The following is an 18,301-nucleotide window of genomic DNA, read 5'->3' on the forward strand; positions in this document are numbered from 1 at the left end:
AGATCCAGATAGGACACATCGCCCCTGCCCGGAGTGTCCCGGACAGCTAGAGAGATCCTCCAGCTCCATCATTCACCTCGACGGAGATCCTCCACTGACCAAAATCCCGAGCCAGCACCTGACTCGTATCACGAGCAAAAAACCCTCCACAGAGCCAGAGCCAGCCATAGAGTTCATCCCGGAATCAGAGCCTGAGCCACGGCATCTGAACCGAAGCTGGATCTGATCGCCAGGTCCATCACAGAGTCAGCACCGTCAGGTCAGTCCACGGCCCTGGATTCGCCTGCTCCTCTGGTGTCTCGCAGCTCCGGCTCGGCCTTCGCATAGCTCTGTGAAGCAGATCCCCTTGCTTCACCTTGGCCCCCAGGCCCATGTCTCCACCTCGGCCTGTCAATCCTTTGGCTCTGCGCTTCCTCTGCTCCACCGTGGTCTGCCATCCCTCAGGCTCCACCATGGTCTTTCACTGTGGACTGCACCTCAACACTCCACCCCTTCTGCTCCACCAGGCTCCTCCTTCCCTCCGGCATCACACTGTTTTGCCAGGCGGCTGCGTCCGAAAACTGAAAAAGGCTACCTCTGCAGGCAGGAGATGGAGGTAGGAAGGTAACAAGGCACGTCCCAATCCAATGATCATGCCACATCCCATCTACTGATATACCTTCATCTGAGTGATTTTTGAAGGCAGCATAGATGGATCCTTCGCTGCCTTTGATATCCCACAATCCTGTGTGTTCCATTTCCTGACTGTTGAGCTAAGAAATAAAAATGGCGTCTGAAATTTGAAGTTGGTGGTAGGGTTTGTGTGTAAAGTGTACATTTTTAACAACTTTTCCCACTCTTGATGACATTTCTACCGAGAAGTTAGTATTGTAGTAATTAAATATTACATTTGTTTTGTCAGCAAAGCTCTCTCTGTTTTGTTATCGATCATTACATCTTTACACTGCCAGAAGTGTGTCTGAAATAAGCTTTGTGAGGTGTGGTCCAGTGGCGTGTCCATTGGTGGCATCTGTGCAGTGGGCGGTTGGTCTTTGCCGTCCAACTTCGCCAGATTTTACAACTTGGAGTCATGCAGAACTTAATGTAGTCATTTGACCATTAAAACAGACATGTTAATCTGCTTTATGCAGAAATGTTTTCTGAAAACACCTGCAATAGCTGAAAAAGAAACTACTTAACAAAAGTCAAGAGCCCAACTAAAGCAAACACTGCGCAACTAAAGCAAACTAAATATTTTCAACCAAATATCAACATCTAAACCTCTTGTTAATTCTCAATAAGAACTGCTGTAGACATCTGACAGAAAGTAAATCTGGTTAGTAATAAATGAAGCTGGAAATGATGTCTGTGGAGTTGTTTAATCCTTCTCTGCTGAGATCTTCAGAGATTTTAAAAAAAAAATTTAATCTTCCGATTATTTCATCTAAGGCTGTGGCTGAAGAAAGTTGTAGTTTGTGTTCTTATTTCTCTTTCTTTTAGTGAAAACGCACCTTGGAGAAACTCAACAGCAGTGCAAAATATGAAAAGACAATGCAGAAAAGACAAAACTTGTAGTCCATTATAACATCTACAAAGACAGCATCCATGCTTTCAATAAGAAACTAGGCAAAGCTAGACAGACTTTCTTCTGGAATATTATAAACAGCAATATAAACAACACACACACTCTTTTTGCTACTGTAGAGAGACTGACAAACCCCCCAAGCCAGATTCCCAGTGAAATGCTCTCAGTGAGAAAGTGCAGTGAGTTTGCTTCTTTCTTCTCTGAGAAAATCAATAATATCAGAAAGGTGATCAGATCATCCTTGAGTTGCGCTGGGGTCAGGCAGATCAGACAACAGCACGAGAAAGTAGTTACTATGTCTGATTTCGAAGAAATTGATGGCAAAATTTTGGAAGAAACTGTACAGCACCTTAACTAATGAACCTTATGTAAAGTGTTACCTAAATATATAATAACAAGCTATAATTATTTGTTCAAATAAAGTATCAAAGTAATCATATGGGTTTTATAGAACAAGGCTTTTAAAATAGACCATGTAAAATAAATGATATAAACTAATATAAACATAACTTATGTACATCACGTAAAAACAAATGTCCGCAGAGAGCACCAACGGCTTGGTTACACTAAGGCATGATCAAATCCTAGATTTACAAATGCAGACCTGCAAACTTAACAGTGGTGAAAAAGGTGACATGTCTCCTGTTGGGGAGAATACTTTTTGTGCGCAAAAACAAACAAAAATAACGACTTTATTTCAACTATTCATTTCCTTCTCTGTGGGCCTCTAGTCAGTTAACGTAGTGTGATAGAGGTTTTACTGTGAAAGGTACTTTTAACACAATCTGCACGCATGTAATTAATTAAAGGTTTGTGCTTTTCTGTGGGGAAAAAAAACAGCGCATATATTTAACTAAGCCTTTTGTCTTTTTCTCCATCACTTGTGGGCCAAACTCAGATTTCTGCACTAGACATATCAGCAAAGCGTTTTCTATTCATTTATCTGATCATTTGATACCAGCCGCTCGAATCGGAATCCTGAATATGAAAATATGCATCCTTGTTCAAATGTTCAGGCTCAGTCAACGTTTTCTCAAAACTCCCTAATGCAGCTTTAACAGTGCACAGTAACAAATATGAACAACAAACACACGTACAACAAGAAGAATATTTAACAAAACCGTTCTGATAATAAACAATCAACATTAGACTACTTAAAAGTACAATTTATACATTCTGTAGATTTAAAAGATGTAGTTACTAATAGTTATATATTAAAAGCAGTTACAGCAATTTATAGCATCTATTTCCAAAAATGTCATGTAGTGTTTAAATTGACCAAAAGAAATCAGATTTCGCAACTGCAAATCAGTCTGCGATGTGTTCCATGTGGAAGGGGCTGCATAACTAAAGGCCTTCTTACCGAGCTCTATACGGACCGTAGGTACAGATAACAAACACAGATTACCAGAGCGCAAATTGTAGGAACAGCTGTTGCGAGACATAGAAGTGCAAAGGTAAGAGGGAAGCATATCCAGCATAGACTTGTAAATAAACGTAAGCCAGTGAAAGTGCCTCCTCACTGATAATGAAGGCCAATTTGTCATTTTGTACAAAGTACAATGATGTGTTGATGCTTTATATCCAGACACAAATCTTAGTGCACTGTGGAAAACAGTATCCAACAAAGATAAACATTTATCAGGCGCATTTCTATAGAGCAGGTCACCATAATCGAGTGCAGTAAGAAAGGTTGCAGCAACCAATCACCTCCTGGTTTTCCAAGAAAAACAGGCTTTGTTTCTAAAATTAAATCCTATTTTTAATTTGAGCTTATGTACCAATTTATCAATGTGCAACTTAAAAAGAGAGCTGATCATCAATTAATATACCCAAATATTTATACAATTTGACTTGTTCAATCAGTTCGCCATGTATAGTAGAAATACTTGGAAGACTGTCAAGAGACTTCTTAGATTTTGGAAAAAAAGCATAATCTTAGTTTTCTCAACATTTAAAACTAGTCTAAGCTGATACAGTTGCACCTGAACAAGGTTGAAAGCAGATTGTAAATTAGAAAAAGCTTGGTGTAAAGTTTCAGCCTTACAATAAATAACGGTGTCATCTGCATAAAAATGAAAATGAGCTTGTGGGATGTCTTCACCCAAGTTATTAATATAAATTTGGAGTTAATAATATAAAATTTGACCCAAGACTGATCCTTGCGGTACCACTTGATACAGTCAATGTTGCTGATGTGAGGTTGTCAGAATAAACACACTGAGTTCTGTCTGCCAAATAATTAGTCTACCAATCTACAGTCTGGTCAGAAAAAACAATATTATGTAGCTTTTCCAGTAAAATGCAATGATCCACTGTATCAAATGCTTTAGATAAATCTATAAAAAGAGCTACACAAGTGTTCTTACAGTTCATTGCTTCAATAAAGTCCTAAATTACCCTCATTGTTGCAGTAGTAGTGCTGTGCTGCCTTTGAAACCCAGACTTTAAGTCAGACAAAATATTGTTGGAAACCAAATAGTCCTTCAACTGATCACCAACCAGAGTTTCTAAAACTTTAGCTAAAATTGGTCATTTAGAAATCGGTCTATAATTAAAATTTTTTATTTATTATTTTTACTTTGTTATCCTCCTCCTCCTCCTCGTCTGCAAAATACTGGAGAGAAATAAAAATCAAACAAAAAATGAACAACACAATTGCAACTGCAACCAAACTGAAATCCTTCAAACTTCAAGCTTTTAAAACTTCTTAAAACTTTGATACTAACAAACTATCTTTCTATCTTTCTTTGTTTCTCTCTCTCTCTCTCTCTCTCTCTCTCTCTCTCTCTCTTTCTTTCTTTCTAACTTATCTATCTATCATCTAACTATTTTTATCTATCTAATATTTCTAATCTATCTATCTATGAATTAATTTATTAATAATATCCAAGATTTTGATTGTGTCAAGTCAAGTCACCTTTATTTACACAGTGATAACATGAAAAAATACAACAAAGTTTGTTTCTAGAAGAATATTGCATCGTCGTCCACCTTAAGCGAGACGGATCAATAATATTGTTGAATATTAAATGTCCCCAACTAAGCAAGCCAAAAGCCAAGGCAACAGTGGCAAGGAACCAAAACTCCATCAGTGACAGAATGGAGAAAAAACCTTGGGAGAACCCAGACTCAGTCGGGGGAACAGTCCTCCTCTGGCCAACGAGCAAACAGTGTCTGTTTATGATCCAGGCAGCATTACAGGTCAGAAGTCAAATTGGATCAGAACATTATATTATGCAGTGCATCTGGTTGGAAGTCGGAGTCATCACGCCGGTATGGAGACGAGATTGTTGAGGATCACTGCCGATGACTGTCGTGTCGATGAGGCCTTCACAGGGGCTGATGAAGGATGCGTCATGGATGGTTCCAGGTGCAGGTCCACCATCTGATCTGGATACGGCCGGGATCCGGCTGACATCAGTAACAGGGAAGGAACTGGTTGACACTTCAGGACTGCGTTGTTGTCGTGTCCAGGTGAAGGTCCTTCATCAGATCTGGATCCGGCAGACTGCGGCAAACCTCGGATAAACAGAGAGACTAGTATTAGCGTAGATGCCATCCTAATGATGTAACGAGTAGATCAGGATTTATGGGGAGTGTCCCCGGTTCCGGCTGATCTAAACTATGCAGCCTAACATTGAATTATAGAAGTCTATAATGTAGTATGTGTATGGTAAGCCAAAGAGATGTGTTTTTAGTCTAGATTTGAACTGACAGACTGTGTCTGCTTCCCGGACGATGTTAGGAAGATTGTTCCAAAGTTTTGGTGCTAAATAGGAAAAGGATCTACCGCCAGCAGTCGATTTAGATATTCTAGGTATTATCAACTGGCCGGAATTTTTAGATCGCAATAGACGTGATGGACTATAATGCGTTAAGAGCTCGCTCAAGTACTGCAGAGCTAAACCATTTAGTGCTTTGTAAGTAATCAGCATTTTTTTTTAATTTATACGATGTTTAATAGGGAGCCAATGCAGTGTTGACAGAACCGGGATAATATGGTCATACTTCCTGGTTCTGGAAAGAACTCTAGCGGCTGCGTTTTGGACCAGCTGTAGTTTGTTTATTAAGTATGCAGGGCAACCACCCAGTAGAGCATTACAATAATCTAGCCTTGAGGTCATGAACGCATGAACTAATTGTTCTGCATTTGTCATTGAGAGCATATGACGCAAATTAGATATATTTTTAAGATGAAAAAATGCGGTTTTACAGAAACTAGACACGTGACTTTCAAATGAAAGATTGGTATCAAAGAGCACACCCAGGTTCCTAACCGACAACGAAGACTTGACAGAGCAGCCATCAACTGTTAGACAGTATTCTAGGTTATTACATGAGGAAGTTTTTTTTCCAATAATTAGAATCTGTTTTTTCAGAATATATCATATATATGATAAATATATAGTATCATCAGCATAACATTGAAAACTAATGCCATGCTGACGAATAATATCTCCTAAGGTTAGCATGTACAGAGTGAACAGCAACGGTCCTAGTACTGAGCCTTGTGGTACCCCATACTGAACTTTTGATCGATAAGATATCTCTTCATTTACTGCTACAAACTGATAACGGTCAGATAAGTATGATTTAAACCATGCTAGTGCAATTCCATTAATTCCAACATAATGTTTGAGTCTATTTAAAAGAATGTTGTGGTCGATAGTGTCAAATGCAGCACTAAGCACTAAAATGGAACAGTTTATTTGAAAAAAATGCCTTTTCTTGTATCTTTGACAGAAAAAGTAGATTCGAGATCGGCCTGTAATTGACTATTTTTAACAAGCGGTTTAATCATAGCCAGCTTAAAAGTTTCCGGTACGTATCCTAATGCCAAAGAAGAATTAATGATTAATGAAGAGGATCTATGACCTCTAGAAGCATCTCTTTCAGTAGCTTAGTCGGTATAGGGTCTAACATTCATTTAGTCGATTTAGATGATTTAACGAGTTTAGAAAATTCTTCCTCTCCTATAGCAATGAATCATTTTTCTTCATGGAGAATACACTGCACTGCCTGAAATCTCAAATCTCAAACGGGATTTATCATTTACACTAGATATTGTTACATTAAGCACCAACACTTCAATAGAATTCTATTTGAAACTAGACTCATTTTGAAAGTATTACTATAAATTACAACAACAACTCCCCCTTTGCCTATTAGACGAGGCTCATGTTTAACAGTAATCTTGGGGGGTGCACTCATTTAAAGTAATGTAATTGTTTGGTTTTAGAACAGGTTTCTGTCAAACACAGCACATCTAGGTTATAGTCTGTGATCATATCATTAACTATGAGTGCTTTTGATGTGAGAGATCGAATATTCAGCAACCTGAGCTTTATCATTTTTTCATTTGTATTATATCTGTTTTTTATTTGTTGAACATCAATTAAATACCCTTAGATGGGTTTGGAAGTTTTTTGTATTTCCTAATTCGGGGAACAGACACAGTCTCTATGTGATGATATCTAGGTGACAGAGTCTCTATGTGATGGGGTTTATCTGACCTTGGTGACGTGAGACAGCTGGCAGGCGGTCGGTTTAGCCAGTTTGTCTGCTTCCTGACCTGAGCCCCAGATTGTCAAGTTTGAGCTCTAAGAGTATGTGCCATATTACTAGACAGAAGAGCAGCACCATCCCAGGAGGGATGAATACCATCTCTTTTCAACAGGTCAGGTTTGCCCCAAAAACTTTTCCAATTGTCTATGAATTCTATATTATTTTGTGGACACCACTTAGACAGCCAGCCATTGAGTGATGACAGTCTACTAACTATCTCATCACTCCGGCGAACAGGAAGGGGGCCAGAGCAAATTACAGTGCCTGACACCGTACTTGCGAGTTCACACACCTCTTTAACATTAATTTTGGTGATCTCCGACTGGCAAAGTCGAACATCATTAGTGCCGACGTGAATAATAATCTTAGAGAATTTACATTTAGCATTAGCCAGCACTTTTAAATTTGCTTTGATGTCAGGCGCTCTGGCTCCCGGCAAACATGTGACTATGGTGGCTGGTGTCTCTATTTTCACGTTCCGTGTGATAGAATCTCCAATAACTAAGGCACATTCAACAGGATTCTCAGTGGGTGTTTCACTGAGTGGGGAGAACCTGTTTGATGTTGTAACCGGAACGAAGAGCGGTGTTTTGTCCCGCGACTACAGCGCCTCACAGTCACCCAATTGCCCTGCTGCACGGGCTCTACTTCAGCCAGAACCGAACAATGTACAGTGTTCTATAAGCTAGTCACATCCAAAGCAGTATCTAAAGCCCTTGCACTCTTACAATTAACCTCAATTAAAGTTTGGATGCGTGTCTCTAGTTCTGAAATCTTCTCCGTCGGCCTGACTATCTCCCTGCATTTATCACATGTAAACGCTGTGCTGACAGAGAAGGCCATGCTATACATGTTACATAAAGTGCAAGTCACAATAAGAGGAGAAGAAGACATGACTTACCGTGTTTGTTGACTGATCACTACTTACCACAGCTTTGATGGATTTGTGAAAGGCGCAAGCTAAATAAATAAATAAATAAACAAATAAAGAGCGCACGGATGGCACGCCAACAGGCTAGCGAATTACTAGCGTGTTGTACTAGTAACGATTTAGATTAAAGCTAGCGATGTCAAGTTAATATGTGATGTTGAGTAAGATATTTTAGCAGTATAAACAAAAGGGAATGGTAGTAAATAATGATTCAAATGGGAATATATACGAAGCTACAGACGCCAACCAACTCAGCATAGCAGCGAGGTAGCGAGTGTCAGAGAGAGTGAGGGAGTGTGTGTGTGTGTGTGTGAGATTGAGTGAGTGTGTGTGTGAGATTGAGTGAGTGAGTGTGTGTGATTGAGTGTGTGTGTGATTGAGTGTGTCTGTGTGTGTGATTGAGTGAGTGTGTGTGTGTGAGAGAGTGTGTGTGTGATTGAGTGTGTGTGTGATTGAGTGTGTGTGTGATTGAGTGTGTGTGTGATTGAGTGTGTGTGTGAGTGTGTGTGATTTAGTGTGTGTGTGATTGAGTGTGTGTGTGATTGAGTGTGTGTGTGTGTGTGTGTGTGTGTGTGTGTGTGTGTGTGTGTGTGTGTGTGTGTGTGTGTGTGTGTGTGTGATTGAGTGTGTGTGTGTGTGTGTGTGAGATTGAGTGAGTGTGTGTGTGTCTATAATTCAATGTTAGGCTGCATAGTTTAGATCAGCCGGAACCGGGGACACTCCCCATAAATCCTGATCTACTCGTTACATCATAAGGATGGCGTCTACACTAATACTAGTCTCTCTGTTTATCCGAGGTTTGCCGCAGTCTGCCGGATCCAGATCTGATGAAGGACCTTCGCCTGGACACTACGAAAACGCAGTCCTGAAGTGTCAACCAGTTCCTTCCCTGTTACTGAAGTCAGCCGGATCCCGGCCGTATCCAGATCAGATGGTGGACCTGCACCTGGAACCATCCATGGCGCATCCTTCATCAGCCCTGTGAAGGCCTCATCGACACGACAGTCATCGGCACTGATCCTCAACAATCTCGTCTACATACCGGCGTGATGACTCCGACTTCCAACCAGATGCACTGCATAATATAATGTTCTGATCCCGGCCTTATTCAGATCAGATGCTGGACCTGCACCTGGACACGAATTACAACAATAACTTTATAATATTTGAATGATATAGTACGCCTCACTCATTTCTGGTTATGTTTACTTTCAATGTACTGTGGTCGTCTAAACTAGCGACCGCGACGCTGAAGTGTGTGAGAACAGAGGAATAACATTAGTGCGAATCACCAACATTTGCTTATTGGGATTAAATATTTTAACCATTCTGTGTCATTTTTCAATATCAATCTTTTCACTATTTACATGTTTATGCCCAAAATGCTATAACATTCCAAGTAGTTGACTGTCATTCTCCTCTACGCTATGTGTGTTATTGATTAAATAGCCTAGCCTATTTAACATGGTTACAGGCACCTCGGTCTGCCCATTTTAAAAGACTGGATTAAACACCAGCGCACACAAGCAATTCTTTTAATACTCAATTTCATTTAAAAATGTAAACCCAACAGGTATGACATGTCAGAAAGAGAAAAAAACTTCATGAGAAGACGAACATATAGGACTGCCACAGCTTAGTGGATAAATATATTTTAGCTATTTATTATTCAGGATGCACAGCAGGCTCAAGATAATTAACACAGAGATCAGAGTATTCACAGAGAACACAGAGTATTCACTGTTTTAATCAATTGGCAGCCATTAAACAGTGATAATAATCTGAATGTGTGGAGGTGTGCTGAAAGCTATAACCGGAAACTCCCGATATGCACTAACTAGAACGCGGAAGAAGTTGTGCAAGTAGTCCATTGACGTGCTACATGTGAACGATATTATTTGTACTGTCCTGTAAAAATAATGTAGTTCATTTCAATTATTCAGCCTTTATGAGCAAGAAACTAATGCGCAAATGGCAATCTCATCGTTTTGATTTCAGCAAATTAGTTTGAGCGAATGCAGTGATTAATATTCACGAACCCGGCAGTTCATCAATCCTTAGTGCGGTTTATATTCTTATTAGTAGCAGAATTCGTAGTAGTATTATTATCTTATCAGTGTTATTGTTCGTTTTATTTTTACAGAAACACTGACCGACAATGTCTTAAGCAACACCAGTCCTAATTTCAGTTAAAATGACAAATCTGCATTCTTACGTCCTCATTCATACTGTTACCAAAAGTGAGAGAGCTTGCGCAGCACTGAGACAACGGTACTTTTAAATCCATAAGTAATTAACACGCTAGTTTTCATACTGAAAGAATATTTAACATAATTTGGTACTTTAGATATTTTTAACACAAGAACATTACACATTCTTCATGCTACATTTCTCAACACTGAGAATGAATAAATAAATGCTTGTTTCTCCAGACTAAAGCCATAGCGATTTCAAGTTTATTTAGATCATATTGTTCTGAGTGACTATGAATGACAAAGCGTATTTTCAGAGTCAATCCATGCGATCACGCAGAGGATTAAGTTAACTCAACTCAATATTTTAACACATCTCCCGCAGCCTGTTTAGCGTGAGGAGCCGGACGCACCGAGACGACTGTACGGTCCTCGCTGAAGAAACCCGTCACACAGCGGGAGTGAAAGGGGGATCGAGCGGGATTCTCTGTCGCTGTCTCTTTTCTATCATAAGCCTTACGCATTTGTCAATCATCCTGGCTTGCTATTTGGGGAATGAGCCAGCGCTGTGATCGGCCAAACTCTTCTTCTTCTTCTGCTGTTGCTTGATTTGAGGACAGCGCGTGCAACAGGCTTTTGCGTAGTTTAGAGTGACAAATCGTACCAGCGTACTTTGAGGTCAAAATGCGAACAGGTTGGCAGGTCTGAGTCTGTCTCAAATAATATCTTTTTGATTTAAAGGCCAGAATTGATTAAACAAACAAAAAATAATCTTTTTCTTACTTATTTGGCTTCTCTCTTCTTCATTCTATGTCCAAATCTGCAAACAAGGGATGATCTACCAAGTTCTCTGCAGTCAAGTAGTATTTTGCATCAGGCACATGTTCTGTGGAAGAGTCAGTGAAGAGGGCGGATTAATCACATTTGGCCTTTCTGTAGTAGGCGTGTACACGTAAGGTGAATGTTACCATGACATACAAAGCATGTTTTGCTGTAACTATGACATGAACATTTAATCACTGCTAACAATCATTATCAGTCCCCTGTGTTTTACACTTTGCTCATTTGTCATCAAGGTTTGACACTTATCATTTTACTGTCACTTTATGTTTCAGAACTTTATATGTTTTCCAAGCAATGTTAGTTCCACTTTGTTCTTGTTATCATTCTTACCTAATAATGGGTCTTTGTTGTGTTTTTCCATGAAGAATAGAGCGATGTATTCACAGCGCAAATCCTCATCCGTTTCTTCAATTCCTGCAAGCAATAGATTTCCAGTGTTTAGTAAAACATCACCAGTCATCAGTGATCTGTGTTCAAAAAGCCAACTCACTACTGAATTCTTTTTCGGCAAGGTGTGCATATTTTATATGCAGGGTTTTTGGGTTGATCAGTATCAATCTCTTGAGTAATGGGTAAGAAAGATCATTATCCGTCCAGTGACGGATTGCAACATGGATTTGGCTCATGATGCGGTTCGCTGTCTCGTCAGTCAGGCACCCTCCGTTTCCTCTGATGAACTCCCTCAAGGTCACATAGGCAGGAAGATGTTCCATTACCAGGACGGTTTGGTCTTCCAAGATGAAACGCTCATATAGACGTACGGAATGGTCGCAAGTTGGACGCTTTTGCATTTTCAGCAATGAAGTGCCCTCTTCGACAAACTTAGGCTAAAGAAAAGAGATTGATAAAACATTGGCTAAATTCAAATCTCCTAATTAAAGAGTGAGGGAAATGAAAGATGAAAGCATTAGCCATGTTTCCATCACCCTGTTTTTATGCACATTTTAAAGTCTCGCATCAGAAACGTGATGGAAACGGCAAATGAGAAAAAAATCCCTTAAGTCGCTAAAAAGTTCACACACTCACTTGAGGTGGTTTTTGACTTGTGCGAAAAAGCATTAATGCGAATATTGGGAGATGGAAACGCATTTGCCAAATTAATTTGATTTATATTGAACTATTCAAAATAAAACCATTGTAAGCACATCACAGTATCATTCGAATCAATGTCTCAGTGTGACTGGTACAAATGTCTCATTTCCAAATAAGTAAAACAAAAGGTAATATGGTTTTTAAGAGTATAGAGATAACTGGCACACAAAGGAAGATGATCCAACCCCCAAAAGGTGTCAACTCTGAATGCAAATTACCATTGTTTCCATGTGAAAGAGGTTCTGGCTATTTAATGGGCCGCAGCGAGGGATTCTGGGCCTTTCTGTACTTCAGATCAGGCCGTGAGGCTGAGAGTGTCCGAGACTCTCAGCCTCATGTATTTTTTAAAATGTTGGGTTTGCATCTCTTCTCTTTATTCCAGAGCATTTGATGTTTGGTATCGATTATCTTTGGATTGATTATGTAATTGGCATGATACATTTACCTGACAAAATAAATTGTTACATTTGATTATTCTAACTGACTTTGACACTATTTTCATTAGAGTTAAAAGGAATAGTCAAACATTTGCTCACATAATGATGCTCATTCGAAAAAGATTTGCTTCACGTTTGGATGGAAACCCAGCTAATGAAAAAAAACTCTAAAACCGATGCTTCTAGGCTTTGGTTGTGTAATTCAGTTATAGATCATACTATCTATATTACCGAATTTAACAAACCAATTCTTACTAGAGAATTTCATGAAGAATAAAGTCTTAGAATTAGTCTTAGATTTTTCTAAACTGTCTCTGTTAATAATGTATTGTATCAAGTGTCCGTTTCATTATAATATTCAGATTTATCATAAATAATTGAACACGCACATGTATTTTAAGTTCTGTTAAAGAGGGGTGGAGGTGGGGTCACATTTGAGCATTTAAAAATTGACTTGAAAGAAACGCAATAGTCACTTTCTGAAGTAACTAGTTACTTTTATAATGTGTAACTGAGTAACTAATTTAGTTACTTTTTGGAAGAAGTAACTAGTAACTGTAACTAATTACTTTTTAAAAGTAACTTGCCCAACACTGGTTATATATCATACTATCTATATTATCGAATTTAACAAACCAATTCTTACTGGAGAATTTCATGAAGAATAAAGTCTTGTCAACTTACCGATGTTTCCCAAAGTCTGCACCTCTCAACAAATTTGATGGCAACCTAAAAAATAAAGACAATTTTTTGCACATGATCATCTACAGTCTACATTTTTTAAACACTTTTTGAACAAAACTGTCAACACTGATGTTTATGGCAAGACTCAAAGTTCACAGAAGGAAACAAGAGACAAAACATTTGTTTTTGGAGAAAGAGCAACATACTTTCTGGCCGTCCGATCTTCTAATTCCTTCATGGACACGATCATCATATCCCACTTTCTTTCCAACTTTATAAAGACACCGAAAGTATTTATGTTGCAGTATCGGTTGACGAGGAAATCTTAAGGTCACTGAAAAACACACAGCAACAACGTGTTAACATACAGCATGAGACTGAACACACCAGTGCGGATCAGGAGCCAGTATGAGTGGAGATTACAAACAAAACCAGAACAACAGATTGAAATGGACATGAATCCAGTGGTACGTGATACCTCTACTGTAAGTAAAAGTAGCATATATGTTCTCATGAATGTGACCGTAGCAGCAGCGGCTTGTTGCTATATTGGATTGTCTCTAGAACTAGGTGTGCAGGAATCTCAGTTTACTCTAGACTACAGCACTGCATGATGACTGGAGACTCACGGTCTGTGGGCTCGGCTGGCCTCGGCTCCTGTCCGGGAGTTTGTGGCCGCTCCTGCGAAGGCTCAGGCACACAAGGACACACTTTCCCTATAAAGGACTGGAAGCCGCGCTTTACAGCAGCCAAACGAGGACGGCCTTCCCTCCCTTCAGTGTGTTTTTCGGAAAGCAAAGAATATTGATTAGAAACATTTATTAGCACAGATTACAGCTGAATGATTAATGTAAAACTGTCCAGATGTTCATGTGAATAATTAGCAGGTTTAGCACTGAGGGTCATGTTAGATAGATAACTTAGTCCAGTATCCAGGCGCTGTTTGACAGGCTTTTAGTGCCTGTGAGCGTCGGGTGTATGTGAATGAGATGTTTAGCCGGCAAGGCTTTCAATCACATGCAAATAATGAACTTTAGTGAATGGCAGTGTCCCGTGAGTGTAACTCTACCTCTGCCTTAACATGTGACGTGAATGTAACAGAACTGCCACTGATAGAATGAGCGCAGTAACGCGATACTACGACATTTCTTCAGAAGCAGATCGTGGAGACTCGTCCACGATCAAATACTGTGATATCGCACACCCCCATGTGTCCCGCTGTTATTTCTGCATACAGTTGGTACTCAACCAGAAAACAGTTTTGCCGCCGCCGTTTCCCCGCGGTGGCAAATTGGCATGTGTATTTGCTGCCCTTTACCGCTAATTGGCGCTGTAATCACAGACTTTGAAAAGTGTAAGTTTATTCTCTCTATGGCGTAATCTGCCGCGGCTCATTGAGGGCTGAGGACGCAGATAAATTCAAGTTATACACTTGAGTATACTATAATAGCCTACTTGTCTTTTACTTCGTGTTATTTTAATTTGTTAGTAGATTTAATAACTGACATAACAGTGAAATAACTTAAAATAAATGATTGTAAAATTAAAACATTGTCAGGACTTGCTAACTGATGTTAGTCGGCAGCATTTGTGTTTTAGGATTAATTAAGAATTAAATAAGGCTTACAGTAGGTTGTTATTATTAGCATACTTTTCTTTAATAAATAATTAAAACATTTCAACATAAACATTGCAATAGAAAAATGTCCCATCAATGAGTCTTTGCGTCAGGATAAGACGTTAAGCTCGTGTTGATTAGACAGCGTTCAGGCGATAGCTGTGTGGGCAACGCTTCAACATGAGCCTCGTGGCGCTACACGCGTTCCGAGTTCGAATCGCACCTCTATCATATTCATAACTTTGTTTCTTGTTTAATACTCTATTTGTCATAAGTAAAAACTTCTGAAATATTCATTTATTGATTCGAAACACTTTTCGGAGCATTGTTCTATTCATTGTCTGCCATTTATATGAATAGGTGTTTAGATGATAACATTGTAGTCTACATGCTGTTAACCGATGTTAGCCGACAGCGTTTATGTTTTACAGTTCTTAATGCTTAAATAGGTAACAGATTATTAGAATCAAGCGTTTTGTTTAATTAATAATGGCACATTACAACATCAGTGTGCTAGATTCCAGCAGCGCCTCTGTTGTGCTGCACAGACGACTAAACCCGAAGGTCTGTTGAAGATTATCAGCCCATCGCACCAGAAAATCAAGACCAGGCTGAATTATTGTTTTGTGAATCATTCACGAAATTGAGACGATTGCCAGTGCTTTCCGGCCATAACAAAAGATTTGTGACATTTTAAATTTGTATTGACAAAGAAATTGCAGCTTTGTTATGTAAGCTACAATTAAAACGGTACAAAATGAAAACAGTAGCCTACAAAGCAACATAAATTAAGAACGGGCGTTTTTCTGTGCCTCTCTCTCTCTCGCAGACGCGCTCCTGGATCTCTTTTTAGCTTATTTTGTCACTCTCACTCTCTCGATATTAAATGTTTCAGGGTAGTAACACAGGCTTCAGCTGATAATACTCGCACTCGCTTAGTTGGCATGAACGCGTTTAGTCAACAGTTCATGTTTAGATAAGGCCAGAATGCTGACAATCATACACACTGCTCACACACTCTAAAACCCTACAAAACCAGTTGAAACAACTGGATTGAACCCTTCCATTTTTTTCAATGAAAAACCTATTTGGACACATCGAGAGATTTATCTGAAAGGAATCTTTCCTTTGCCTGTTCTGCTATCCGACACTCTCCATCTGAAAGACGGGACATTAACACCCATAGACTCAACACTACTGTCCTGCCCCCCCGATAACTGCCCCCCCAAACCCCCCACGGCTCTGAGACGAGTCTGAGACAAAGAGAAGTCGCAGACATTAACATTATTAAAGTGTTGATAATGACGGAATTTAATTATTTAGGCTACATGTAGTAATATTTCTGTCATAAAAGAGTTTAACTAAATATTTCATTATTTCAATAGGCTAATTGAAGAATTAAAACACTACTTCGGTTTGGGCCAGTTTTTACCAAGCAAAAGGAAAAACAAACTTCAGACTCATGTTCATTTGTTGCCATGAAAAAAAAATGTTCAACTCAATATTAAATTCCACAGAGATCAGTCGGGCTGGATCTTTGGATCCTGAAAACCAGGGAGCGATTTGTGAATTAAGCAGAGGGGGGTTGTTTTTATTTTTTCAAATAAATCTCGAACCACAGTGGGTATTTCCACCACAGAAAACGTTTTGTCGTTAGCCCATTGTGAGTGTACATGAATAAAAGTTTACAGTTTTTGAATGATTTACTCGTATCTGTAAGACCAAAACATGGCCTACGTAGTGTAGTCTTGTTTGCTATTGCGCTGCTATTCGCGCTGAATAGGCTTCTGTTGTGACACACTTTCAACTTTTGTAACATTATTGTGAAGGGGATTTCAATAGCTCTTTTTTTTTATTTTTCATGTTTATGTTTGTAGGCTTATTTGGGAATGACCATAGTTGTAGTATTTCATCCTTACTGTTTAGCAAAATGTCCCTCTGGGCCACCTGGCGGTCATTTCGGGAATGACTTTGAAATGCGACTGGTTTAGTTTTGCTGCGTAGACTTTGCCGCGGGGAGCTACCGCAGCGCTAATAGGCATTCTGGTTGACTACCTACTGTACATGTGAGTTTTGATTTGTATTAATGTCCTCAGTTACCTGTCGGGTCGTTCTGCGCAGGCACATCTGTTGGGCTTCTGCTCGATGGTTGAGCACTGCTGCTATCCATTCCCTCAAACTGCATGTTGCCTAAGGAAAAATTAAAACCAGCATCAGAAACATCAGGCCGAAGCGGACACGAATCAGAGTGGTAATAACTCGAGACTCACCGTCTGACTCGAGTGCATCAGTGCCTGGTGTTTTTTTAAACCAGTCATGATCTAAAATGTTCTGTAAGGTGATCTCTGACTCTCTGTCACGAAGTTTCCGAAGTAGATCCTGGCATTCTGTAAACGTTTTCAGAAGAGAGCTGATTAGTCCTGTTTGATTTTGAGATATGTCGTTTGTGTAAGTACGGTAATGTTAATATCAAATACACTGCATTTGTTGCTGTTACTATGGCATTCTCTGGATGCCCATGAACATTTATTCATTGCTAAACTTCACTGTCAGTCCGCTGTGTTTTACACTTTGCTTATTTGTCATCAAGGTAACTTTACTGTCACTTGTGTAAGAGCTTGACATGTTTTCAAGCAATGCTATTTCCATTTCGTTCTTGTTTTTGGTCTCACCTTTGGACAAGCGTGTATTTTTCCAACCAAACCAGAGTTTCAAAGAGTTTGCTTCGACCATCCCCTTCAGCACTCTGTATAAGCCTTCATTGGTTGCAAATAAAGCGTGAAATCTCCTCACTAATGCTGATTTCGATTTGGCTGTTTCTGTAAGCAATACGTTTTCAGTGTTAAAAAAAAACTTTAAAACGCCCTTATTTCCATATCCTGTGCATAATAAATCAGTGCTTTGTGCTGGAAAAGCAAACTCACGTGTTTCGAAGATGGTCAGTGCTCTGTAAAAGCCGGTTAACTTGATCTGCATGGTGACAGGGTCGATGAGTACTTTACTCAGGCTCATGTCTTTATAATAAACACCCCGTTCACTGCAGAGCCGAAACGCAGCGATGAGTTTCTGCATGATGTCTTTCGCTACCGCTTCAGTCAGACGACCTTCGTTTTCTTTGATGAAATCACACAAGGTCATGCTGGTACCTGGATGCTCCATAACTAAGATGTTGTGATCTTCCATGTCAAACGAGTCGTATAACTTCACGACATGGTTGCTGTGTCTCATTATCCGCATTATAGCTGCCTCTCGACACAAAGGTTCGGAATGGCCAATCTAAAAGAAGAGATTGACGAAAGGTTCGTTGACTTCTAACCTCAAACCTCCTCACTAAAGAGTGAGTGACATTCAAGAAGAAAACAACCAACTGTA

General features: G+C 39.5%; 1 protein-coding gene and 1 long non-coding RNA gene across 2 annotated transcripts; both read right to left on the minus strand.

Moving 5' to 3' along the window:
* Positions 1–9,164: 9,164 nt before the first annotated feature.
* Positions 9,165–11,512, minus strand: LOC143719427 (uncharacterized). The gene is made up of 3 exons (XR_013196518.1): positions 11,429–11,512; positions 11,039–11,141; positions 9,165–9,195 (listed from the first exon to the last, which is right to left on the minus strand). It is a non-coding gene; the product is annotated as an uncharacterized LOC143719427 (long non-coding RNA).
* Positions 11,513–11,571: 59 nt separating this feature from the next.
* On the minus strand, positions 11,572–18,157 carry LOC143719433 (serine/threonine-protein kinase pim-3-like). The gene is made up of 7 exons (XM_077209781.1): positions 17,854–18,157; positions 17,602–17,748; positions 17,200–17,316; positions 17,030–17,119; positions 13,518–13,645; positions 13,312–13,356; positions 11,572–11,925 (listed from the first exon to the last, which is right to left on the minus strand). Exons 1-7 carry the CDS (start codon positions 18,155–18,157, stop codon positions 11,572–11,574), a joined length of 1,185 nt encoding a protein of 394 aa, XP_077065896.1.
* Positions 18,158–18,301: the final 144 nt, after the last annotated feature.

This window comes from Siphateles boraxobius, unplaced genomic scaffold, assembly GCF_051911475.1.
Source record: "Siphateles boraxobius isolate OS27281-9 unplaced genomic scaffold, OSU_SipBor_1 63, whole genome shotgun sequence".
NCBI classification, from domain to species: domain Eukaryota; kingdom Metazoa; phylum Chordata; class Actinopteri; order Cypriniformes; family Leuciscidae; genus Siphateles; species Siphateles boraxobius.

Bases quoted from the DNA above. Each gene is read 5' to 3' on its own strand.
- LOC143719433 (XM_077209781.1), bottom strand. From the start codon at position 18,157: ATGAGACACAGCAACCATGTCGTGAAGTTATACGACTCGTTTGACATG. The intron at 17,120-17,199 runs GTGAGTCTCGAG...ATTTTTCCTTAG, and splicing joins TGATGCACTCGAGTCAGACG to GCAACATGCAGTTTGAGGGA. The intron at 13,646-17,029 runs GTAACTGAGGAC...TGTGTTTTTCAG, and splicing joins TGCGCAGAACGACCCGACAG to TGACCTTAAGATTTCCTCGT.